Source organism: Gambusia affinis, linkage group LG13, assembly GCF_019740435.1.
Source record: "Gambusia affinis linkage group LG13, SWU_Gaff_1.0, whole genome shotgun sequence".
Taxonomy (NCBI): Eukaryota; Metazoa; Chordata; class Actinopteri; order Cyprinodontiformes; family Poeciliidae; genus Gambusia; species Gambusia affinis.
Window position 1 is genome coordinate 12,877,697 of NC_057880.1, and position 25,218 is coordinate 12,902,914.

The 25,218-nt window shown below is 39.4% G+C and overlaps 1 protein-coding gene across 2 annotated transcripts in view; it reads right to left on the minus strand.

The window, feature by feature from the left end:
- Positions 1-363: 363 nt before the first annotated feature.
- The window catches only part of dlg5a (discs, large homolog 5a (Drosophila)), a 43,930-nt gene continuing 19,075 nt past the window's right edge, over positions 364-25,218 (minus strand). Inside the window, exons 7-33 of one of the 2 annotated variants that reach the window (XM_044137387.1) lie at positions 24,867-25,179; positions 22,288-22,518; positions 21,420-21,604; positions 21,129-21,254; positions 18,499-18,631; positions 18,281-18,408; positions 18,027-18,202; positions 17,617-17,720; positions 16,344-16,436; positions 15,167-16,198; positions 13,830-13,947; positions 13,595-13,739; positions 12,743-12,843; positions 12,501-12,590; positions 12,029-12,197; positions 9,735-9,897; positions 9,071-9,204; positions 7,817-7,984; positions 7,525-7,708; positions 6,736-6,884; positions 5,421-5,591; positions 4,281-4,471; positions 4,053-4,196; positions 3,766-3,893; positions 3,470-3,579; positions 2,517-2,626; positions 364-2,394 (exon numbers count right to left, since the gene is read on the minus strand). In XM_044137387.1, the coding sequence (XP_043993322.1) occupies positions 2,291-2,394; positions 2,517-2,626; positions 3,470-3,579; positions 3,766-3,893; positions 4,053-4,196; positions 4,281-4,471; positions 5,421-5,591; positions 6,736-6,884; positions 7,525-7,708; positions 7,817-7,984; positions 9,071-9,204; positions 9,735-9,897; positions 12,029-12,197; positions 12,501-12,590; positions 12,743-12,843; positions 13,595-13,739; positions 13,830-13,947; positions 15,167-16,198; positions 16,344-16,436; positions 17,617-17,720; positions 18,027-18,202; positions 18,281-18,408; positions 18,499-18,631; positions 21,129-21,254; positions 21,420-21,604; positions 22,288-22,518; positions 24,867-25,179 (4,900 nt within the window). In that variant the 3' untranslated portion in view covers positions 364-2,290. Of the gene's footprint in view, positions 2,395-2,516; positions 2,627-3,469; positions 3,580-3,765; positions 3,894-4,052; positions 4,197-4,280; positions 4,472-5,420; positions 5,592-6,735; positions 6,885-7,524; positions 7,709-7,816; positions 7,985-9,070; positions 9,205-9,734; positions 9,898-12,028; positions 12,198-12,500; positions 12,591-12,709; positions 12,844-13,594; positions 13,740-13,829; positions 13,948-15,166; positions 16,199-16,343; positions 16,437-17,616; positions 17,721-18,026; positions 18,203-18,280; positions 18,409-18,498; positions 18,632-21,128; positions 21,255-21,419; positions 21,605-22,287; positions 22,519-24,866; positions 25,180-25,218 lie in introns of both variants that reach the window. The other variant, XM_044137386.1, reaches the window with a different exon arrangement.

The following is a 25,218-nucleotide window of genomic DNA, read 5'->3' on the forward strand; positions in this document are numbered from 1 at the left end:
GGCAGCAATTTATGTCCATGGGGGACAGAACCAGTGTCTGCTCTGCTGTCTACCCCCCACTCCTCCATTTTCTCTTTGAGAAAAGGTCACATTTAGCTCTCTGAGATCCACAGAGATTATGTCACACCTTCCTTATCTAATCTTTGCCACCGATAGCATTTTATCAGCACCTTTTTCTATTGACATGGACTGGGCTTTTTGTCCTTTAGCAAGAATTCAGAGGACTCAAACATTTTCTTTTCATCCTGATTCAACCCGCTTTCATATTACTTACACAACAGCATGTTGAAAATACAGGACATTTCACACAAAAGTTTTCTGTGGAATAGAAAACAAGACTAAAGATCCAGACTGAGCCTGTGATGTGATACAGAAAATGATTTTATTCTCATGTTAATGCTTCAACATACAAATCACATTCTTTTAATGAAAGAGTTCAATCAGTACCTGGCATCTAAATACTTTGTTTTCTCTAAACAGACAGCCATCTTATGTTGCATCTCACTCTAAAGTTGGTTTACCCTAACTACTCAGAAAAATAGTAACATTACAATTTGCTTCTTTTTCCTTTAGCCCAATAGTCAAGCTCAACGACAAATTTGCATTAAAAATGTGCAAGGACAAATCCCTTTTTAATAACTCAAATAAGAAGTGATCCTCTTTTTTTTTTTTTTTTATCAAGAAATAAAAACAAAGGCCAACAATGAAATGTAAGGAACTGATGTGAAACATAAAAACATGAATTAGTTAAAGTAGAAATTATAGTACCTATCTGTATAATGCTGGAAACAAGAACAGTAACATGTTTAGGGTTCACAGATAAACATGTGCAAAAAGGAAATATAGGGTATTATATGAGGATAAAGGTGTTTCAGTGGATTTTGGCACAATAAGATATAGGATATAGCTTTAATAAGGGTCATTACTTGGGGTTTATTTTTTGCATCCTGAATAATAATAAAAAAAAGAACAAATAACAGTTAAAAGTCACTAACATTTAAAGAGGTTTGAGGAAAATCCCTAAAGGTATTACCCTGCAAACTAAGCTTTGTAGCATGTTTTTAAATTGTGTGGTGTGGTGAGAAGTGACTGACAACCAACCACAAGGGGAAAAAAAAACATAAAACATGCTCTTAACCTGTTGAGGCGTGACATGACTGCCAAACGCTTGTAGGAGTATTACCAAGTGACAATACATGGAATATATAGTTATATACGTTTTCTTCCCAGATTTAGCTGCATACTACATATATGTGGCATACTCTATATTGTTAAATAAGTGTTAAAGCAACAGAATGAGCTACACAGTGGTTAGTCTGAACCTGGAGTGCAATCTGAGGAGTTAACCTTTTGGCCGCCGTGTCGGCCTAACTTCAAAGTCTCACCATCGTTACTCGCTAAAACTGTGCTGGTCTCAGATCAGCCCCTTCATCATTTGACAACAGGTTAAGGTGAACTTTTCAAAGGAATCTAAAACAGGTATTTAATTAGTGTTAAATGACCCACGGTTGGATTCAGATTAATATTCTAGTGTAAAGGCACTTCTGAAAGGCCTACTATCTGTCCACACACCCGGCTGCTATGGGAACCATGCATAGAGCGAAACTTGAGATTGTTGGCAGGCGGCTTCATTAAACCCACTGCTACATTTGTTTAAAAAAAATTTTATGCATTCATTTGCATTGCTGAAGAAATGTCATGACTGATCTTGACGCTGGTATTCCACTTCCATATCACTGCTACAAACCACAATTCACCTCTGCAGAAAACCATCATTGCGGTTGAATCGTAAAGCTGTGTTCTCACTTTTCAAACCACCATGTGCACAATAAAGAAATAAAGTTAAAATAAATTATAATTAGTTGTCAGTCATCATCAAATGGGTGCATATTTGTAGGGAAACCACAAATGTCAGGAGCGGCAGAACTTCATTAGTGTTGAGGTTTATGGTCAAGGGACACTCGTATCAAATATTGAACACCAATATTCAGACTTATCTCAGAACTGTAAACAGACAATGCAGCATAACGAACACACCAACAGAATCCTCAGGGAAGACTGATTAAACCTTAACGTTAATATGCAATGCTACCAACCTGCTTCAGAGTACATCAGAGATAAAGGAGACTGATTATAAAACATAACAAAGACGAAATAAAAAAAATATATATCAATAATTTACACAACTAGCTCATGGTAGTGTACCTATTGGTAAAGTGTGAAAGAGTTAATTAGTGTTTGGGGAATGAAAAGCACAGCCATGGCTCACTGTAGTGACGGCCAGGCTCCTCTAGGGGGAGCCAAGTGGAGTCCACAGGACTTTACTTTGTTCTTGATCAACTATAGTGGTGATCTGAGTGCAAATGTACGGGAGGTTGCCACCTTGGACAATACCTGAAAAGAATAAAATAAATTGTGTAAAGATGATGGATCATTGCTCACATCACAAAAACATGAAGATATTTGAGTTCCGTCTTATTTTTCAGTGTGTTTTTGTTTACCGACTGCATACACACCTGTGAAAAATTTGCTGTATTCTTGTTCTATCTTCTGCGCGCTTTCAAATTGCTCCTTGGAATGTTTTTGAGATACTTTATCTCGGAGAAAAATTGGATCCTTCTGTTCCCTTGAGTACATAACAACAAAACAAACGGAAGATGGTCAATATTGGGCGTCAATTTACAATAAAATTTTGTTATTTTAAAATAAGAATCTAAACACTTAAAACATTTCAATACAGAAGTTAAAATTTGTGTTTTGATATGAGGTAAAGTGCTTTGTTCTCAGATTTCTTTATTTAAAAAAAAGAAAAAAAAACTCAGCAAAGTTTAAAATATGAAATTGTGTTTAACATGTCAAAGATGAGTAAAAAACTTTGTGGTATTATTTTTGTTGTTTGATTACTTTAATTAATTTGTTTTCAGTACTCGTCTCCCTGCAAAAAATAGTTATTTTTCACATCGACACATGTTGAGGAGTTGTTTTAAAACAAGCCTTGGTTGTGTCATGGAAAAAACATATAATTTATTTATATGCATTATTTCTGTGTAGCAGCAGATTTAAAATGAACCACCTTCTGAAGTCATTCGTGCAAAATGTCCCAGTGACTCCAATTAAAACAAGTATTTACAAACTCACAGCTATTACAAAATATAATGTATGCAGTCCACAATTAAAATTACTCACTAATGTTATTAGATCAATAGATTTTTGAAAATACTTTTGAAAATTATGCATTATTTTCCATCCACTACTTTGTGTTGGCCTGTCACATAAAATGCAAATGAAACACAGCAGTTTGGAACGCAAACATTTTGTCAATATACTCACTGTATAAAAACAAAAAATAATGAACCATCTTTAATTGAATAAAACAAGTGCATGTTTATTCTACTCTATTATATCAACCACACACAGAGCAGACAGGGGCATTACCACCATCTGTGTCGTGAAGCAGGTTGAAACTTACTTAATCTGCTTGGCGTTCTTGTAGCGGATGAAGACCACAATAGGATAGATGTGAACACTGTGGAGCCTCTCAATGGCGTGCGGGGCGATGTCAAGCAAACAGTGACAGCCCTGTAATTTTACAATAAAAAAATAAAAAATTTAAAAAACCTGTAAAGTTTCTGTCACCACCACAAATAGGAATTGAACAGAATCCAAGATTGATGAGCAGTAATCTTGATTTATGAGCAAAAGCAGAGATTAAGTACCGATAAAAGCCACTGGACTCCCAATAGATAAGAAAGGAAAAGACGTTACCTTATCTGTTATTTCCTTTATAGAAGCAACGGTGGTGACATCAAAGTGTCCACTCCTGCGCTTGTAATCGATAAAGAGGCAATCTTTGACACCACGCTCGATAGCCTGCTGCGAGGCCTTCATCACCTCTACAGACATGGGAAAAAAAACAAAACAAAAAAAAAAACTATTGATATGATGTAAAAATAAATGCCAGTAAAGTCTCATCCTTCTGGTTAGAAACCTTAAGAATCATGTATTGTTTTTCTTCTTATTAAAAGTGAAACATCTGGATGAGGGTATCTCACCCAGCAGGCATCTGCAAAACTTTCCAGGAGATTCTTTAACCAGCATTTCCTTGACTGGGTCACTGAGAGGCCCGAGTACCAGTACCGGTCGGGGAGAGGTGCACTCCACCTTCTGCACTCGCTGGTATGCCAGGCTCACACAGTCTGACAAAGAAAAAAAAGAAAAAATAGGTTAGATATAAAGCCTCCTGCTATTTCTACCCATAATTCCATCAATTTTCCCCTCACCATCCAGGAAGGGGATGGAATCAGTGCTGATGGTGTCCAGAGCCACCATCTCTTTACTGTCTTTGGAGCTGCTGCGCTTGTGTTTCTGTTTCCTCCTGAAAAACGATCGGCGGGCGGCTGCAGAGAGGGTCTTGCTGGAATCTTCCTTCATTTCTGTCACACTGTGTCTGCGATAAAACTCTTGGTCCATCCTACATCACACACACACACGCACACGCACACACACACACACACACACACACACACACACACACACACACACACACACACACACACACACACACACACGCAAAAAAAAACCCAAAACATTCTCTCTAAAGGTCTTCAAACTAAAAACCTTGTATAGTTGCTGGGTTGCAGCAGTATGTGTGTCGTTACTAGAGATGCACTTGAATGGTCAGAGGCTAAAAATTGAATGGTTTTGCCCAACAATAAATGCACCACACCATGTGCTTCTGGGTTACACATGCAATAACTCTCTTCAGAGTTGAAGTCGTTACTGAAGGAAGAGGCCTCAAAGTTAGCTGTTTTCAGTCTCAATGGAGTGTTTAAAGCAAACAACAACAAAAAAATCTATAAGGAATCAGGTGCAAGGAGCTTCCAGAATAACATCCCACAGAGGCATGTTGGAGCTGAAAGCCACTTGAAGCTGAACGTCTTACTTTTGACGATTCGGCTATTAGGGAGAGGATACACAAACTACAGCGATTTACACCAGAACTCTTTGGTTGGATTTAAACGGACCAATGTTTGTTTCCCAGGTAATCTGCTCTGTTTCTTCAGAAAAGGTAGATCTCCGATCCTTTGGAGGTGATGTCTCAATTTTTACAGACATATTCAAAACCAATAAATGTTGCTACGGCTACAGACGGACACAAAGGCTTGAAATGTCAACTCCTTACTCATTTTTGTTTGGAAATGGTGAAATCTTGCTTAACCACAGAATTGTGAAACACCTTATCCAAAACGTAAATTAAGAAAGTAATTTGTTGATTTTTTTTTATTCATAATTTGCTAAATTAAAAGTGGCAGTACTACACAATACAAAATGAGTGTTTAAAAAGAAGCCAAAAACCTTCTGTTTGGTGCATCTCCAGTAAGTCGCACCCTAGTTTTTTGGGAAGGTTTTTTTCCACCCACATGTATTTGCTGGGGATCTGTCCTCTCTGGATCTGCTGTGCGTTCTCATCTAGCTGCCAGGCCATCCAGGTCCCAAAGCTGCCCTTTGGTAACGACTCATCCACATAAAGGATGTCATCCTTCTTAAAACTGAGGTCTCCTTCAGCCTCCCCCACCCTGTCGTAAAGTGCTCTGTTGGGAGGCAGAGACAAAGATAGATAGGAAGTTATTAAGAGAAGGGCGGTAAGAGGGCAAGACGAAGAGTGTGAAGCTGATAAAAATGGGAGCGGAGATGAGGTATGAGGAGAGCCAGATTAAGGATCTTCAATGCAGAAGTAGGATGACAAAGGAGGTGCAGAGCAAGTTTATCTAGCGACACCAAAGGCCTTTTCTTTGTCTTACTCAAGGCTCGTAAGTTATTCCCAAGCAGCCTATCTGTGTCAGCCAGGCAAGCTGGGTGTATTTACTGCAGATGACATCACAAACCTGCCTGTCTATTTGACGAGTGACTGTGGCAGCTGTGGAAACAAACCGAGAATAAAAGCGAACCAATTCAAAGTTCTAGTCTCCTTTTGAATTTAGTGTGATTTTTAAGGACTAAAGAAAACAATGAGGACGAAAAGGATTAGACGACCTTAAGCGGCGGCAAATTAGAATCACTGCGGTAACACAACGGATCTGGGACACAATTGGCTCGGTGAGAACGGGACACACTGTCCGAAGGGCCCTGGAGGCTATGTATAGCATAACAGAGAGCAATAAAGCTGCTATTGCTTGGTTGAGGTCCTTTCCTGTACCCTATTAAAGAAAGTCCAAACAACAATGTAAAAGGTAAAATAAATATAAATTAATGTAAAATAGATTGAATACAGAGTGATGCATTTCAGGGGTTTATTTCTGATAAGTCTAATGATTACAGTCAACAAAAAATTAACTGTGATCTAATTTCTCATATAAATGTAATATCACTTAAGACCCATAAAAATAGTCCACAATTATATATGACACCACAGAGGAGTAATTATTTTTCCTTTCATTTTTTTCTTCCACCTGCCTTCACTAACTTTGCCATCAATAACTGTCTGCTGAATAGAGGTCAAATATAGCATCATCACCATGATTTTATATGTATTAACATTACATTTCAGTAAAAAAATTACTGAGATAGCTTACAATATCTTTAAATACATTTAAAAAAAGCCACGCTTAAAATATATCACTCTGTGAGTTGCATATATGTGTTGCATAGATTTTTGAAATGAACTACTGGAAAAATATGATTTTTCAAAGATAATCAACGATATCGAGACGCTCCATCGTTCACGTAAATACACACCGAATATAAAAGCCATCTCCGGGTGCGTCTTTGACTGTGTTGAAATCATCAGGCCGATGCTGCACCTTTAATGTCACTGTCTCTGCAGGTTTCAGCATCTCAACGTACACCTCTTCAGCCGTCTTATTCTTCATGTTCACCAAGTTATACTGAGACAGAGGAAATAACAAAACGAAACAAAGTTACAACGAAAACACAGACCAGGGAGAATGTTGCGTCACAAACATATAAAACTCAGAAAACTGATGACTGCAAAAACAATTTCCCCCGACTGTGAAGGCTCCGCTAGTAAATAGCCACATTTCCTCCAAGCTTCCAGCGCCATTAAAGTGTCGCAGTATTGATTTGTGCCACGTATGAGGGAGGAAAACAAACAAGGAGATTGAAGGACAGCGTGAAGCTGTGCGGTCTGATGACAGAACTGCATTGCAATTTCCACAGCAGACTCTCTGTGGCTGAGAGCTTAAGTAGGAGCATGCCAGGAAATGTCTAGCAAGAATTTGTGGTGTTCCAGAAAGATTACCAATGTGGAATGAGACTGAGCAGATCAATGAGATACAATGACATGATGGAAAGCAGCAGCACCTCGTGGCAGCAGAGGAACACAAAGCTTATTAGGGCTGAGGGGACTGGAAAGCTGCAGCTTCGGCAGCAAGTATGGAACAAGATCTGCGTACTGCTGAAGAAAAAACTGATCAAAATCCCCAATTCTCACCTGAAAACACTCAGTATTTCTAAAGCAGCAAGTCATTGACAACAGCATAAAATACCGTGAATACATGTTAGTACCTCCAGGATGAGATCCCCAGCAATAAGCCCATCTGGACCTCTTGCAGGACTGTCCTCATCCAGACTCTCTATGTAGACGCCCCGCAGGTTCCCCCCACAGAGAGTAACGCCCACCTCCACCCCAGGCCTGTGGACTGTCACAAGTCTGAGCTCACCAGCCTTCTTGTTGCCCTCAGCCGGCACTCTGGAGGAGGAAAGGAGATGCTTTCAGGTGCTAATAAGGTTTTTGTCCTGGCATTTTTCTTCATGCAGAGAATATTTTAGCACAACTTTTTTTTTTTGACATGTTTACCTGACAAAACTGTTGGGGCTGGTAGTAGGGGTGGTCTGCTTGGAGGAGGGGGTGAGTGTGCCCTCATCCTGCTCGCTGAGCGTATCAATAGCAGAGTGACTATCTGGAGTTGCAGTCCCGCTCCCCTGTGGGGTTGACTGAGTGCTGACTGAGGGCTCGAGACGGGAACTGCAGGGAAAGAAAAAGAGAATTCAGCTGGATAGAATAGAATAGAATAGAATAGAATAGAATAGAATAGAATAGAATAGAATAGAATAGAATAGAATAGAATAGAATAGAATAGAATAGAATAGAATAGAATAGAATAGAATAGAATAGAATAGAATAGAATAGAATAGAATAGAATAGAATAGAATAGAATAGAATAGAATAGAATAGAATAGAATAGAATAGAATAGAATAGAATAGAATAGCTGAGCTCTTAATTTGCCCCCAAGTTGGGACAAACTGCCCTTTAGTATGAAGTGAATCACAAATAGCAATAAATAAATAAAATAAAACACTACAAATATGTACGTTTGGCAATAAACCAAAAATGAATGAAAACCATGAAGACTGTAACAAACTTCTTTTGCAATCCTTAAGGTGTGTAGTGCAATAAAACAAACTTATCTACTGGTAACAAGGGTCAGAAATTCCTAATGTAGACTTTCAGTGAGAACCACAAGAGCTCATCAGCTGCCTGGTTTAACGCATATTTAATCATTTATGGCTTTTCGCCTCAGTGATTGCTTTTGCAATGTGGGACGGTTTCTCAAATATTTGAATTTGCACAAAAGATGAAGAATTGAATTTGAGTTAATAGTTTGAAAATCAAGCAAATAAAAGGGAGCGTTGTGGCAAAATCCATCCGGATCCCTTTCTGTGCCAACCAATTCCCCAAAGGCTTCAACTAGGCCAGCAGTTCAAGGTGTATTGGCGGGGGAGGGGAGGGGGGGGGGGGGGTTCGGACAGGACTGCAGTTCAAAGGGAAGAGCTTCAAGTCTGATTGACGGTAAAAAAAAGATTGTTTCCAAAGATTGTTTCTTAATGACCTTAATGAAATCAAGCATCTAAGACAAAGATCTCTGCTGCATTTAGTGAATCTTACCAAGCTTTACATCTCTAAAACACTGCTCTACAAAACATAGTGAAATATTATTTCAACTTTTATTTACGAAGGAAAGTATAGCAGATGGAGTTCTGAAAAACGTCTCAAAAGGTAGATTTAAAGCAAAAACAAAAGAAGAAAAAAACAACAGAGAACAATTTTACCTGGAGCGAGAGTGGTTGCCCAGCTGGTACATATGTGGGTTGTACTGGGCCATGATGGTGATGGTGTCACACTGCTGTCCAATGATGAGACGAGCTTGCTGCTCTGTAGCATTCCGCAAGTTGATACCGTTGAACTGATAAAAGAGGAAAAGGTATAGTAATAGAGAAAAGGATGAGGTCAAAGGGTGTGAGACTGAAGCAGAGTGTGTGCCCAGATTATTAAGAGCTTTAAATGATTAGAGCTGCTTGGGGGTGAAGTTTGTGATAACTGTCAGGGGTTTGGATTATTCGAAATTCCTGCTCTACAAATGTATGGTCATGTCAAAAGTTATTGATGAATATTCTGCATTTTTCTTTTTAATACCCATGAGGAACAAATTATTAGAACCAAAGGGAGTTTTTGTTCATTAGTGTGTGGAGTAGATTTATGGAATGGATTGAATGAGGAGTTCAAAAAAAGCACAAATATAAACCAGCTTAAAAATTAATGCAGGTTGTCCTGCATTAATTCAGGATAACCTGCAGAACTAATACAAAGTTAGTAGCACAATAACTTAGTTTATGGAAAAACCAAATAAATAATGTGACTTTCAAGTATCTGAGGAAACCTGTTATTTTTGTAGCCTTGAGATACGACCCGTGACATTCAGCAAGTTGTTCTCACCTCCAGTAATTGGTCTCCATACTCCAATCCTGCCTGGTGGGCGATGCTCCCTCCAGTAACTTTTGAAACAAAGATTCCTCCATTTTCCCCGCTCACAATAGAGATACCCAGAGGCTCGACACCTTTGTGAACGATGACGTTGCGCGGTTCCTCCAAGTACGGCCTGATGCGAGAGAGGGATCACAATTAGAAGGGAGCTTAACTCGACGACTCAACACAAAAGAGAAGGATAAAGATGACGGGGCACCATAAAGTTACTTTACAGGGTTTGGTGCTAAAATTTTGGAAATCAAAGAATATCAACATAAAGCTTGTGTTGAGATTTTGAAATGATTGAGCCGGAGATTAACTAAATGCCCCTTAAATCTGTGCACTGATTTTCCATCCTGATCCTCAGGACCCAGTGTCCCGCATGAATTATCTGTTTGGACTCTTAAAATTGAGCACTCAAATGTTTTTTCTTTGATAATAAAACACAATGTTCTGAAAAGGTCTCCGTTTTCTTTGTGTTGTTAAATTACTGCTATAGTTTCAAAGCTGATTAAGGCATTAATGAAAGAAAGAAAGCAAATCATGTGGCTGCAAAAAATCTCAGATCACTGTCATGTCCACCATGTCTGACAAATGGAAGGCCCAGTAGACCAAGAACGGTTGCACAAAGTGTAAACAGTGGGGATCTTAATCATTAGGCCTCCAAAGATTTAATTTCTGAATGTGGAATTTTTACACAAACTTGATACATTTAGTTCAATTTATTTGCATTTCAAATTTTTTTTCAGTAAGAGATTAGGCAACTGTAAAAAAGTACTGTAATTTATGTACAGGATCTTTTATTGACTTGCCAGCAGATCTACCTAGAATTGTGGTTTTAGACATGTTGGCATTTGTACTTGTACGTTTTCTTTTGCTAATACTTGAACAAAGGAGAAAAGAGGCTCTCTAGTACTATTTGTGGAATTTTGTATGAAACATTCTTTATTAAAAAATATCTAAAGCAAAACAGAAAAAAATCAGGGCGATGCAGGGCAGTGGGTCTTGTGGAACGCTACTGAAAAACACAGTTCTGGAGCTACTTTATACCGGGCTTACAGACGAGAGTGGAAGGGTTTAGATCACAGCACATAAATGCAAAGTGAGCAGTAAAAACACGGGAAAACGCCCTCATTTAGAGGAGACTTGTATGAACTCTGTGTCTTCATAACAAGGTTGGGCTTGTAACATGCCTTCCAAATTCATAAGCACACAGGAGAAAATGGATTGCAGCCAGAGACTGGGGTAAACAAGAGTGCTGGTGTATGGACAGAGATATGACCCAGAAGCTGGATGTTGAATAATATATTGCATAACATACATACTGCAGACTGAAGGGTGATCTGGCCTAAGGCAAAGACGCACACATGCATCCAGCATTATTGGGACATGCACTGAGATTCAAGTGGGTCTTTGGACATGAACGGGGCAATGTGCAAGCACAAAAATAACACTGAACCTTTGAAGTTCACCAAGTGTAGCTAATCTGAGCTTTTGTGTTTTCCTAAGGCACAAATCATACTGCTGCATGCAAAGAAACAGAAATCTCCAAATTAAACCGTTCTCCCGGGGGGGCCTGGGTGAAAAACATCACAAAACCTCTTTTTGCATTCCACAAAGTGCACGTAAACTGCAAAAGAGTGTTCTGCTCCTTCGGGATATTCACTTTCCATCCAGCATCTTATCTGCTCTAAAACATGTGAAACACTGAAGAGACTTGTGGGGCAGGGAAGGGTAAGAGTGATGGCATTCCCTGCTTTGCAGCGTGGGTGATCGAGGACAAACCTGAGGCTCCTGAGAGAGGAGAACCTCGGCCTTGCAGCTAGAGGAATCCTTAGAAAAGAGCGATTACGATAAAGAGATCTGGAGGGAGAGGGTTGCAAAGAGGCGGGAGGAAGATAAAGAGGAGAACGGGGGAGAGACAGATATCATAGAGAGGCAGACAGTGTCAACGCCAGAGACGTGCCGCAACTCTTGTGAAGTTAGTCAACAACAGATCAAATGGTGGGTTATGGTAGCACTGTAGCCAGGCAACGCTGTCAAACTACACCTGAGAGCTGATACATCCCAGTTCAGATATTATAACTAAAATATTCAAAATTTACAGTTTGGATTTCAAGGTGTTTTTTTTGGCATCTTCTCCCTTTTTCAAGAGGCGACTCAGATACACTTGACAGACACTTCCAACATTTAATTATGAAGTGAATAAACACAAACATGTCTTCCACCTTTAAGCGAACCATAGAATCCATTAAAATAGATACCTGTCTTTTCTGCGCTCCCCTATTGGCACAGGACTGACTGAGATACGCGGTAATGTGGAAATGGAGCCTTGTGATTGGCTGCTGGCAAATGAGGAAGTCTCCAGGTTGAGTGGCGACTGCGGAGGGGTGATGAGGCTGGGACTGCTGCACTCGGAGTGCGACAAAGAGCCTAGATGCATGAAAAGAGCAGCAGAAAGGGAGACAATGAAGGTCTACAATTATAATTAATTTGGAGGTTTATAAAAATCATTGATTTAATTGTAAGATAAAAATGATTAGGATTTATTCCACTCAAGCAACCTTTAATTTGTGGTGAGGATTTTCATTTTAGAGCTTATTTATACACATTGAAAGTACCAATTCCAGTTCATTAATCCTATAATACTAATATAACCTAAACTTATTTTCATTTTAATCACAATCTGAAAGAATTAAGTGAGGATTACACTGTTTGCATCTGAAAGTACCTTACCTCTGTCTGAGCCCAGCATGGAGCGGGGGTAACGGGGAGTTGAGGGGATTTTGATCCTCTCTGTGCGGTACTGGACGTTACTGGAAGAACCTGGAGATAATTACACACCCAAGTGAAAACCTTTGTCACAATGTCCAGAAGGACAAAGGGGAAAAGGAGGTAGAAACCCTTCATATGCGTTTGTGTGCATGCGTGGGTGTCAGACTGACCGAGCCGTGCGCTGGAGGGCAGTGAGTTTGTACCGTGTGACGCTCTGCTGCTGCGTGATGAGGACGTTTCACTGTAATCGCTTGTGCGCTTCTGCTGGCTCAGGTCTAAACTCAAGCGACCCTGGTGTTGGGGGCTGCACAGACACATAAAGTTAGAATTGTGCATAAAATATGCCTGCTAAAAAACAAGTGTGTGCCTTTTTTGTTTTTTTAGATTAATCAATCGGCTGAGTTACGCACACACACACACACACAGAAAAAAACAACCCATTAAGACATAGAGGAAATTTTAATTAGCCAATTTAGCCATTGGGAACGCAATAATTGGGATAAGTAATTCTATTGGTGTAGAGTTACTGGTAACTCTACACCAGTAGAATTACAACCTACTTATGTTCTTTAAGGGTCCATAAGGAGCAGAACACTAAAAGTCGTGTAATAAGACCGCAGTGCAAATTTCAAACGGTCTCACAAAAGATGACTGAAGGCATCCTAACTATTGACCATTATGATTCTGCCCACAACTAGATGACTAATCTAATGAGGAAACATAAAAAAGAAACTGGTTGGTCGAACTAGCATTTGTCTTGTGGACAATTAATATAGTTACTCTGTATTAAACTGCTTGTAAAAAGCACACACATCGACAGTGAAAGAACTTCTGCAAAATGCAAAACGTAAGAGAAAAGAATGAAACAATTATTGAATAAACTGACATAAATGTTTTAGTTTTTTTTTTCTGTACGAATAGTTGAAGATTTCCAAATAAAACCAACAGTAATCAAGGTTTTAGTCTTTGAATTTCTGCCTGCTGAAGTATAATAATGCTTAAAAGTCTAGATTTGACTCAGAAATTAAAGATGATGGTGGTAAATTGAAGCTAACCTGGTGTGGGTGTGCTGGTGACATATCTGAGATGCTACAGATGGACAGTTGCTAGTATGAACGCGGTGACTGCGCACAGTATATACAGGATTCCTCATCACAGCCGTCACAGCAGGGCAAGGAGACAGTCCACGATGGGCTGAATCTGGTGAGACACACACACACACACACGGCAGGATGTTAAAGAAAATGTCATCGAACATTCTGGCAACAATTAAGCATGCAAGCAGCTCACTAGGAGGTAGGGAGCCGTTGTAGACTGCAGGTATCAAGCCGACACTGTGGCGATTTGAGGGGCTGGGAGAGTGCAGCATGTTCCTGGACTCTGGTGAATGTTCATCGTTGGAGTAGCCCTGCGGAGAATCAGAGACAAATATGTCTAAGAAAGCATTTCTGACACTTTATTGGAAGCGTCCAATGAGGAAAAATGTACATGTACAAGTATATCCTACAAAATAAAATCAATGTGTTGTGTTCAGGGGCTTGGAGATGTAACTTAGGAGGGCTGCTTAAAATCCAAGCTCTGACTCAGCTCCTCGGCTGTGACAGGTGATATGATACATTACATCACAAAATTAAATTGAGTGTTTCACTACAAATGTGTTTACATTACATTTAGGAATATTTAAATTTAAGGGAATCTGAACCAATCACACAGGACAAAGTTTCAGAGTAAAATTCAACAGTTATACAGAACCTTGCAGATGTATTAATACACCTTGAGCTTTTCTGTGTGTCTGATTCTTTTGTGATTCTGTGCAAAAGATCGTTGGTGCATCAATATGAAATTGAAGGTAAAAGTATTTAGTTGGCTTTTATCCTCTTTAGAAAATAATTTGCCTCAATTACAACTGAAAGTCTCTTGGAATATTTCCCACCACATTTACACGTCCAGTCTGAAATCTTGGCCAGCGTTTCTCTGCAAAAACTGGCCAACAAGTATTTTCAAGCTTTGCCACAGATTATCAGTTAAATTTAAGCATGTACTTTGACTAGGTCATTCTAAATCATTATTATGCTTTGATCTAAACCAGGGGTGCCCAAAGTTGGTCCTCGAGGGCCAGCATCCTGCATGTTTTAGTTCTCTTCCTAGTGGTAGTAACAACTTCCTCAGCACATCTATGTTCTTCTTAGGCCTTCTAATGAGCCATCATTTGATGCAGGTATGCTAAACCAAGGAGAGAACCAAAACATGCAGGATGCCGGCCTTCAAGGACTGACTTTGGGCACCCCTGATCTAAACCAATCCCTTGTAGTTTAGGTTGTATGTTGGGGTTTCTGTCCTGCTAGCAGGTCAACCTCCAAGTGTTTTGAGCCTCTAACAATTTTTATTCCAGTGCTTTTCCACATTTAGCTCCCTGTTCCTTCTGAAAGCAAGCATCCCCACAGGATGACGCTGCCACCTCTGTGTTTTCACCATTTTGCTACATTTTCCAACACAACCCTGCTCTGTGTTGGTCTATCACAATAAATCCCAATAAAATGCACTGAAGTTTGTGGCTGAAATGTAAAAAAAGCTTAAAGGGGTATTGACACTTTTATGAACTACATATTCATGTGTAATCTACTTACCTGGAAGGGGGGGTGAGTGATCTTTGGGGTCCGACGTCTCAGTGCAGGGGCAGATTTAGGTCGAGGCCTCTTTACCTCTGGCTCCTCCATTCTGGTGCGCCCAATGTCCTCATCGCATGACTTTCTTGAAGTCAGGACCTTTCCTTCCAGGAAGTAGTGGTTCCCATTCCTGTCTCTTTCTCGCTCACTCCTTTCTCTGCTCTCTCCTGCTACCATGGAGATGGAAGCCTCCCCTTTGCCGTCGGAGGTGATTGTGCAGTCTGAGGCGGAGCTGCTTTGATGTTTATGTTTGAATTTAAAAGAATCGCTGCGGGTGGGAGGGGTAGGAGGAGTTGGAGTAGGGGTAGAAGAGGATGAGAGAGATTCTGTCTTTGAAGACTGTGGGGAGTGTGAAGCTACAGCTGCAATCTGATTGGCTGCCAAGTACTCCAGCTTGGAGGAGGGAGTCTCGGGGCGCTTGAAAGTGTCTGGGTCAAAGATTGACTTCCTCTGCTTGGGTGATTTATAGATGGAGAGTTGGGTGGCTGCTGAGATCGGATTAGCGTTGTCTGGAACGACAGACATACCTCCGACCATCATCTTGGGCCATGTGCCGCCACTGTGCTTCTTCTCCAGGGAAGTCTCCATACCAGTGCATTCGGAGTGGGAAATGGGCTCAAACGGCAAGGAGGAAGGCGCCTTCGTATACGAACAGCACTCCTGAAACGCGCTGGGTCCGTAGCGACCGGTTCCCAGGTCGGCCAGAGGTCGCAGACTAGTGGCGTGGAGGGAAACGCTGGAGAACGGTTTGCTCACATCGCCATAAATCTCATCAGACTCCCCTCTGACCTTCCTCCTCTCCCCAGAGATACTACCAGAGCTGGCGCTTCCACCATCAGGGCAGAAGATGTCGGTCTGCGTCGAGCTGTTGTGTTTCAGGTTGCGGCTGTTTCTGGAGTGGAGCTCAGACAACAGAATGCGTCCGTTGGACTTCTCGGATGAATCACGCAAGTTCTCGAAGATGTTCTGGCCTGATGTGCTGTGAGGGAAAAACTATGGGAAAACAAAGGAATGAAGCAAAAAATAGATTTATAAAAAAAAACAAAAAAAAAAAACCTGATAGATTTACTAAAGTTTCTCAACTATTTAGGGCACACAGAGCTGGAGAGCTTAGGAAGAGATGTTAGAACTAGCTCACCTTCATAAGGGAGAGGCTCAGCGAGTCCCTGCAGCTCCGCAACAGAGCCTCACACTCCGTCACAGATTTGTTATCAAGAGCAATTCCATTAATCTGCACAAAGAGACAGTGAAAAATAAGGACAGCTCTCATAGCACTAAAAAGCAATGAAAGTGACTTCTAAAATCCCATAGGTGTTTACGACTGTGTCTTTGGTATCAATATTCTTAAAAGAGGTGCAAAACTACAACACATTCAGGAGAGAGAATCAGTAGCTTGAAATGCGTCTTGCACTGTTACAATGGGAAAACTACAAGAAATCTAGGTCAGCACATTTTAGTTTGCATTAAATTCAAACAGATTTCCACCATAAAAGATTCAAATTGAGCGCTATATTATGAAACTGAGAAAGTCTGACATTTATATGCACATAACAGACCCTGCTGGTGGAAATGATTACCGCACATGTTTTTGTTTCACTTCATCATTCTTAAGTGTTTTGAACACAATTATCCAGACTAAGTGTCTGGAGCTAATGCAGCCAATAATACATTATTTAAAGCTCTAATGGAAAAATGGACATTAATATGCTGTGCAGCATGCTTTGTTCTAACTTTATGCATGTCATTCACATTACTTTAAGGGTTTATGATGCCACCTGTATAACTGTGTTCAAAACACTTACAAATGCTGAACTGAAAAAAAAAAGTGTAATCATTTTTACTAGCAGTGTCTATTACGTGCAAATAAACTTGAGGTGCACCAATATATTACCTAGCCAATATATCAGCCCCTGATTTCCTTAGCTGGAGAAAAATCAGGCGAGTCCAGCATGTTCTCTGGAATCTCATTAAAAATGACTTTAAATTGGAGGAGCAGTATAATGGAATGTTTTATGTTTTTTTATAATCAGCTCACTTAACAAAAGGTTGGTTAAGTATGGACAGTAAAGCTCAAATGTTTAAGTTTAATGAGCAGAGAAACTAAATCTTCCCTTTCTGACAGATTAACATTACAGACACCCTTACTATTTGTTACCAATTTGTTCAGTGGGAGTTCGCAACTGTATCTGCAGAGAAAGAGAGACTTTCAATCAATACCTTCTTCCAAGGATTTAAAAGAAGGGATGAAAGTTCTGGATACAACTAAATCCCATCTATCATGTCAATTCTGGATTGGATTGAGGTTTGGATTACTGAGTTAAATGAATCTGTGCTTACTCCAAAGGAATAAATGTTGAGTAAAATAAAAAATAAAAAAATGAAGTGATTTCAAGGTGTTTAAAATTACTCACAGTAATAAGTCTGTCTCCAACTGTGAGCGAGCCCTCTCTGGCTGCAGGACTTCCCAGGGTGATGGCAGTGACAAACACTCCACTTTCCAAACTAATACCACTGTCTGAAACACAAAGGAGAAAATCAAATGGCTACAGGGGGAAATAAAATCCACGATGAGAACTATACAGACAAAATAGCAGATTTTAAATTTAAAAAATTCTAAACTTTCACCAGGTCCTGTGGCAGAACAATAGTACATAAATGATTGAAACAACATGTACCTGAAGAGATAAAAGAAAGGACCCCAGGACTACATGAGCTAGGTAGATTTTACAAACCATAACAGTGAAATATCCCTCTCACTATGTCAACCCTGTAAGAAGACAACTTCTATCGTTTCTGTGTGTGTAATTAAAGTGTAATGTACCTTTATGTCCCATTAGGTTGATGTGAACAGGGGTGACCAGCCTTCCTCCCAGAGACTTCCTTCTTCGTACCACTATGTTGATCAATCCGCCTCCGTTAACCACAGCCTTCACCACCTGTTTTCTGTCCTTATTGGTCAAGTCGATGTCATTAATCTTCAACAACCAATCGTTCACTCTGGAGTCCAAAGAGAAGAAATGATGATGAATTTAACAGACGTCTATCAACAACAATGTTTATTAAGTAGGTTCATACCTTAGCCTTCCATCAGCAACACTTCCTTTATCCACCCGTGTAACAAATATTCCACAATCTCCAGGAAGATAGGGATCATTTACCCCCTCGGCAATATCAAACCCAAGAGCCTTCAAGTCCATGTCCTCCTATTAGGCCAATGATATGCAGGTCAGTCAACTTATTTCTCATTACATTCGATTTGCTCTTCCCGATTTCAACCTCAGACTCAGTCTTACCCTGTCTTTCTCAAACTCCACCACCTCCGTCTCCCATTCCAGGGAGTCCGTGTCAATGGCAGAGTCGTGAGAGCTGTGTGCCATTAGCTGACAGAACCGGGCCTCCTTCTCCAGCTGGCTTTCCATCTTTTCCCTTAACACAGAGCAACATGGTCAAAGGTCAGTCACCAACACATATCTAATCCAACTGAAGCACATTTTTTAAATCAATACTTTTTCCTTTATCTGCCTTTCCAATTCTACACATTCTGTCAAGGTAAAATCACAAACTTCAATGTATTGCTATAGGCACTTTATATGGTTTACTGGTTTTTGATTTTGTTTGTAACAGATGCAAATTTCAAATCTGGGCATAGATTTGACTCGCAATACATCACTTTGGAGAACCACATTCCTGTAAAACCACATCTGCAAGTCTTTTGGTATTTTTCACCACCGGTTTTGTGAATCAAAAGATTGAAGATTGTCAGAAAGATTCTCCGTTAACAAGATTGTTCAAATCCAGCAACAAATTATTGACTGGATTTGGGTCAGGACTTTGATTGCTCTGGACATTCTAGTGAGTAGAATGTCCATTTGCCTTGGAATTGTTTATACCAAGGCAAATTACCTGGTATAGTCAGCAAATGACTTATATCAAGTCAATGGTATAAGTCATTTACCAAGTTATTAGCCTTGGTATAAACTATTTCAATGTAATTTTTGGCTTCATGATTAAGGTTGCTATATTCTGCCTCTATCAACATTGGCATCTTTATTGCCACTCTGCCATAAAATCATTATTTGTAGAGTGGAAGAGATGTCTTTGTCTTGTGGACAGATTCTCCTGTCTGCTCCTCCAGAGTCTCAGCTGGTCCTTTGATTAATGTTCTCCTAGTCTGAGCAGCCAGTTTTGATGTATATTGAACAGAAGCTTTGGATATTGCCTCATAATGTAACCTTGTTTCAAACGTTTCCACAACATTCTCCATTAACTGTCTGCTGTGTTCATTGGTCTTTGTGATGCTGATAAGCCAATCAATCGGTCGGTCACATTTATTTGTATTGCACATTTCAGCAACAAGGCAGTTCAAAGTGCTTCACATAAAAACACAAAAATAAAAAGTCAATAACATACAAAAACATACAGTCAACAATTGACAACCCAGTGAAACATTACATTTTGACAAGTACCATCATCAAAATCAATACAAATTGAATATATTGGTCAATGTTCCATTTCTTATGGTTCTAAAGCAACTGTAAGAAGATGGGTTTTTAACCCTTATTTAGAGAAACTCAGGGTTTTGACTGTTTTACAGTTTTTGGGAAGTTTGTTCCAGATTTGTGGTGCATAGAAGCTGAATGCCGCTTCTCCATGTTTCGTTCTGGGGATAAATTTCTCACAAACTCTGAAGCCTTCACAGAACAGCGGCGGTGAAACAAAATGACAGAGTTGAACACTGTTTACTAAACAAGAAACATCTTATGGCAACTGGATTTCATTTAGCACCTAGTTTACATTCTTTAGATCAGCATTAGATTATTTTTCTTCTTTTGCGCTTTCCTTTTGTTTGTATTTCCTTTTAATTCGTGTGAAGCACTTTGTGTTGCCTTGTTGCTGAAATGTTCTATATAAAAAAAAGTGCCTTTACCTGTACCTTTAGGGTCACTATTAGCAGGGACTAAGTACAATTTTTTAAATTATAGGATTTCTATTTGCAGAACATTTCGATAACAGCGGATCACTTTCCTTTTCTTTCACTGTTATGAGCTACTTCATTACAGCCTAACCATTTAAATTCTGAAGAAATGAAATTCAAGTTAGTGGTTGTAATATGAAATGTTTTGTTTTTTTTAAATTGAAAGATACAAATATTTGTGAGGTACCGCAGTAAATATTATCACAATTCAAAGTTCTTAAAATAGAGCTCAGAGTTTATTTTAAGACTTTGGATGCCTTTATACAAACTTTACTGCTTTGTGGATTGGGGAATATAAACTATATTTAAAGCAGAAAAAAAACTAGAAGCAGACTGGACTTGTCAGCAAGATTTATGAGGTCCTATTAAGGCCTGCCTACAAGGTAGCAATGACATTCAAAGCCCAGAGGTACATGTCCTTTAAGGAGGATAAAGAGGGAATGTTTTTACCAAGTTACTGCAAGATCTGAAAATACAGGAGAAGCAACTGATTTTAAGGCTTGAAAGAGAAAACTGGCTACACAGGGTCTTGATGACACCCAAATTGTAGTCAGGTAGCAGATTCGACTTTATGCAAAACTTAAATTCAATCCTTAAAGATCAACAGCTCTTCATTCAAAGCTTTGACTCAGAAATGCCTGTTATGTCCACTTTCACCAGCAGATGGAGCCTTTGCATGCAGCATAGAATCACGCAAACAGAATTAGAGACTGCGTGATCTAAAATGTTTACATGTGCTTAAAACACTAATGCTTTCTGGGATAAAATTTTAATCTGTGTAAATGGAAATGAAGCCAAAAAAATAAAAAATAAAAATCACCACCAAGCTCCACATTGGTTCAGTACAAGAGGTATAGGGGAGAGGAAATGCAGATAAGGAGTGGAAATGTGCACAATTACTCTGATCAATAAAAAATAATAAGTAAAAAAAACCTCGAGGGAACTCACTTTAATTCTTTGAGTTCTCGCAGCGCATCGTTCTTCTGTTTCCTCATATCGTCCAAATTACGCAAGGCGTCGGCCAGGTCGCTGACGGCACGGTCCCTTTCTCGCCGCAAGTTATCACACAGAGTTCTGAGGAAAGAGAGAGAGCAGATGGTGGCAGGATGTAAAGGAATATGTGCAAATAAGTATAATGTAATGAGTATGAAAGCCCCACTGATAGTGTCTTATGTTTAAAATTAAATAAATAAAAAAAGGTTCAAAAGTACACACACACACACACGCACACACACTGACCTTATGCTCTCCCTCTCTGCCACTATTTTGTCCCTCTCTTGGAAGGCCCAGTCCCTTCGACACTTGGCCACCTCTGCTTCCTGTGTGGCCTCCTTCAGTTCCTGGGACATGGCTTCATACTGCTTCCTCAGCATCTCTATCTCCTTATTGGCTCGTTCCATGTCCAGGGTAGCAGAGTCTTGTTTCTGAGAACAGAGATTAAAAAAATAAATAATGATTTCAATAATGTCAAAGTTTGTATGCATATGAAATACTTAATCTAAATGTGTAGTGAAAAATTATTAGCCAAAAAACAAAAGAGGCAGAGTTTTAAGACAACGAGACATGTTGGCAAGTCTTACTGAATATAAACCTTGAATTTTCTTCTTTATTCTTTTAATTATACAACAAATAACTAAGTAAAATCTGGCCAATGGCCCTGTTTATGAGTATGATGCTCTACTGAAATTATCCTGGGCTTCATGTTAATGATTTGAGAAATTGCTACTTAATTCCTAGAAATTGTCAAACATGTTAACATATGTGGACCCCACACACAGATTCTCATGAAATCTAGAAGTTTTACAATCATTTCCAGGACTGACTGCAATTGTAAACTTTCCTGTACAGAAAAATGAAAGTGTTTTAAGTTGTCAAACTTTTTCCATACAGATTCCAGTAAAAGGCTTATTAGTTCAGGACTTTATAAGTGAGGTTCAGTTAAAAGGTTATAAGTGTTGTGAAGAGCAAATATATAAATACTATGTTACGCCATAACACTTTATATGTTCCTATTTCATTGGTGGTGCATCACCTCCTACATACAAAAACAGAATCAAATAAACAGATGCCTTCAAGAGACTTTAAGAGCAGCAGAACGAGTGATTACTTGTCTGGCCTGGTAATATTCTCGAAGCAGCTGATCCCGTTGAATGATGGCCTCAGTCCTCTCCTTGCGAGCCACGTCTCTCTCCTCCCGGACCATCTCAATGTCCTTGCAGGCCTGGCTCAGCTCTTTCTGGGCTTCTGCTTTGTCCTTCACTTCGTCGCAGTACTTCTCCAGCAGCTCGTTCCGCTCGCAGATGGCCCTGTCCCGGTCCACCAGTGACGAGTTCAGCTCCTTTACCAAAACAAAGGTGGTCAAAATTACTTGCACTGCAACTAATGTTTGTACAAACCAAATGCAACTAGCAGAAGACATTTTACGCAATGCAGCTTATGATGTTTTTTGTTTTTTTTTATGTTTTGTTAATGGGCATGTTAACTACTCTGGAACACAAGTAGAACAAAATTACACTGAAACTACATTTACAGTCTAATGTAGGTATTGAATGTTGTTGACTATTAATATTCAATGTCAACACATTTGACTGTTCTTAAATAAATCAACACCATTACATTGCATTTGGACTATAATATTAAACAAATATTGCTTTAGTTCATAAAATAATTAACAGACTGCTATATTTCTAATTTACCAAATTGATCTTTTCTACTTGCAGGATTCTCTGCTGAGAGAATGTGACGAACAATGTTTAGGAACTTGACCTGTCATCAAGCTCCTCAATAAAAATATTACACACTGTGCACCATCAAAATTATGGATTCAATCCAAGAGTAGCATCATTTTTGTCATGCTCCAAATTGTAGATTTCATAAGGATTAAAATATTGTGGCAGCAGAAGACACGACGCACCAAACAGCCCTTTATATGTTCAGGTCCACACAGCCAGAAGCAGAGGGAATCACAACCACTGTGAAAATACGCAGTCGTTTTGAGCAGGATTAATGTCCAGGTTTGCTCATTTGGCTTCATAGTCTAATTCATCCATTTATTTTTATGTATGGGTTCCATCCCATTGTGTCTCCAACGACAACATCAGAATTGTACAGATCAGCATCTCATTTTCTGTGGCTTTCTTGTGAACCCTTTAGTGTAAAAACTTCACAGTATGTGGTAATCTAAATTTAGCACTGTCTCCTTGTAGATTTTTTGCTTTGATGACAATTAAACACCACCACAGCTTAAATGCCTCATAATCAGAGCCCTGCTTAATTTTAATTGCAGATGCAGCAATCAGGCTTTTACTGGTCAACACATATCTAGTGCTCTCATGCATCTAATTGTCAGATTGGGATTTTGATTACTATCAGAATTATAACACCATTTTTTTTTTGTATTTATTATTTTAATCTAATAATTAGATGCTGTTGACCATGAAAGAGATGCAGCAGGTTTTTAATGAGTTTGAATCCAACAGCAAATGAGGGGATTGCAAGATTATCCCCATGCGCCTAACCTTTGTCCGATTTCTACTCTACTCAAAAAAGCTGCATCATAGTACATAATATTGATGATGCATTTATAGATAAAAAAAAAAAGTGGAAGCTTCAATCCTTTTAATGCACATGACAAAAGACATCATTAGTATCTGACCTGCCCCACCCAACCAAAATTATTTTGTCCAGTACTTGACTGATTAATGCATCCCTTATATTTACTAATAATGTGATGCTAATCTGCTTCTCGTCAGACATGCAGTCTAAAAACGGTGCTCACTCAGCCAGTGAGAGGGTTTACATAACAGCATTTTACCACTACAGTAAAACTTGTGGGTAAAAGGGACAAAAATAACAAAGTGTATCATCACTTTGCTAAAGTGACTTTGGTCACTTTGTGTCCATCACTGGGTCTGGGTGATAAATGTCTGTCAGATGCACAAAAACACAGCAATTCATGTCTAATGTAGCATCTGCACTCCAATTACAACCCCACCAAACAAGGAAATATTTCACACTACTATTCAATCTGTTTCAATCTGGCTCACAACCCTTTTTTGCTAAACAATATATATCTACTTGAAGATACAGTAGCTGAATGTTATACACAACATTTCTATATTACAAATAAGTAATATGAAAATGTACTTACAACTATTTTTATACATTTTGAACTTTTTTATGATTTTCTTTCATGTTACAGTGTGAAACATTTAATGTCTTTTAATTGGACACACCGCAACAAAGTGGCACATGTCTGTAATAAGGAAGGAAAAGAGTATATGATATATACATAAATTTTTTTAACAAATAATCTGAAAAACATGCTCTGCGTATGTGTTCAGCCCCCTTTCCCCTTAGACTCAATAAACAAATCTACCAAATACAGCTGGAAGTCATTTGGGGTATGTCTCAAACAGCTTTGCACATCTAGAGGTTAAATCATCGGTCTGTCCTTCTTTGCAAAATAGCTTAAGTTTCTTAATTGGACTTGGGTCTAGACTTTGACTAGGTAATTCTAGGAGAAGGATTATGCTTTGAACTAAAATATTTAATTGTTTGTTTTGTGGTGATTGTTCTGCAGATATTTATCGTTAGTATCCCATCACAGTGTAGATTAAAAAGTTCAGTCTGACCACTTTCACGTGTTTCCTGCGTGGCTTTATGCAAAATAAATGAGTCTCTCACCTGTCTGAGTGCTTCCAACTCCTCACTAGCCACTACCCGCTCTGAAGAAGTGTTCTTCAGTCGTGCTTCAGCCGCCTCCAATTCCGTCTGCAGCTTATCCAGCTCTTTGATCACCTGGTCCCTCTCGCTCATGATGAGGCGGTACTCATTGAAGACGGAATCCCTCTCCTCCTTGTACTTCTCGCAGTCCTTGGATGCCTTCAGCTGCAGGTTTTTGTAGCGCGTCACCTCCGACTGCAGCCGCTCCATCTCCCTCTGCAGCTCCTTGTTCTGAGCCGACGACTTGTTCAGCTCCTGCTGCACTGAATCAAACCTGCGAACCAAAAGAACATGGTAATAATCAGCTCAGAGT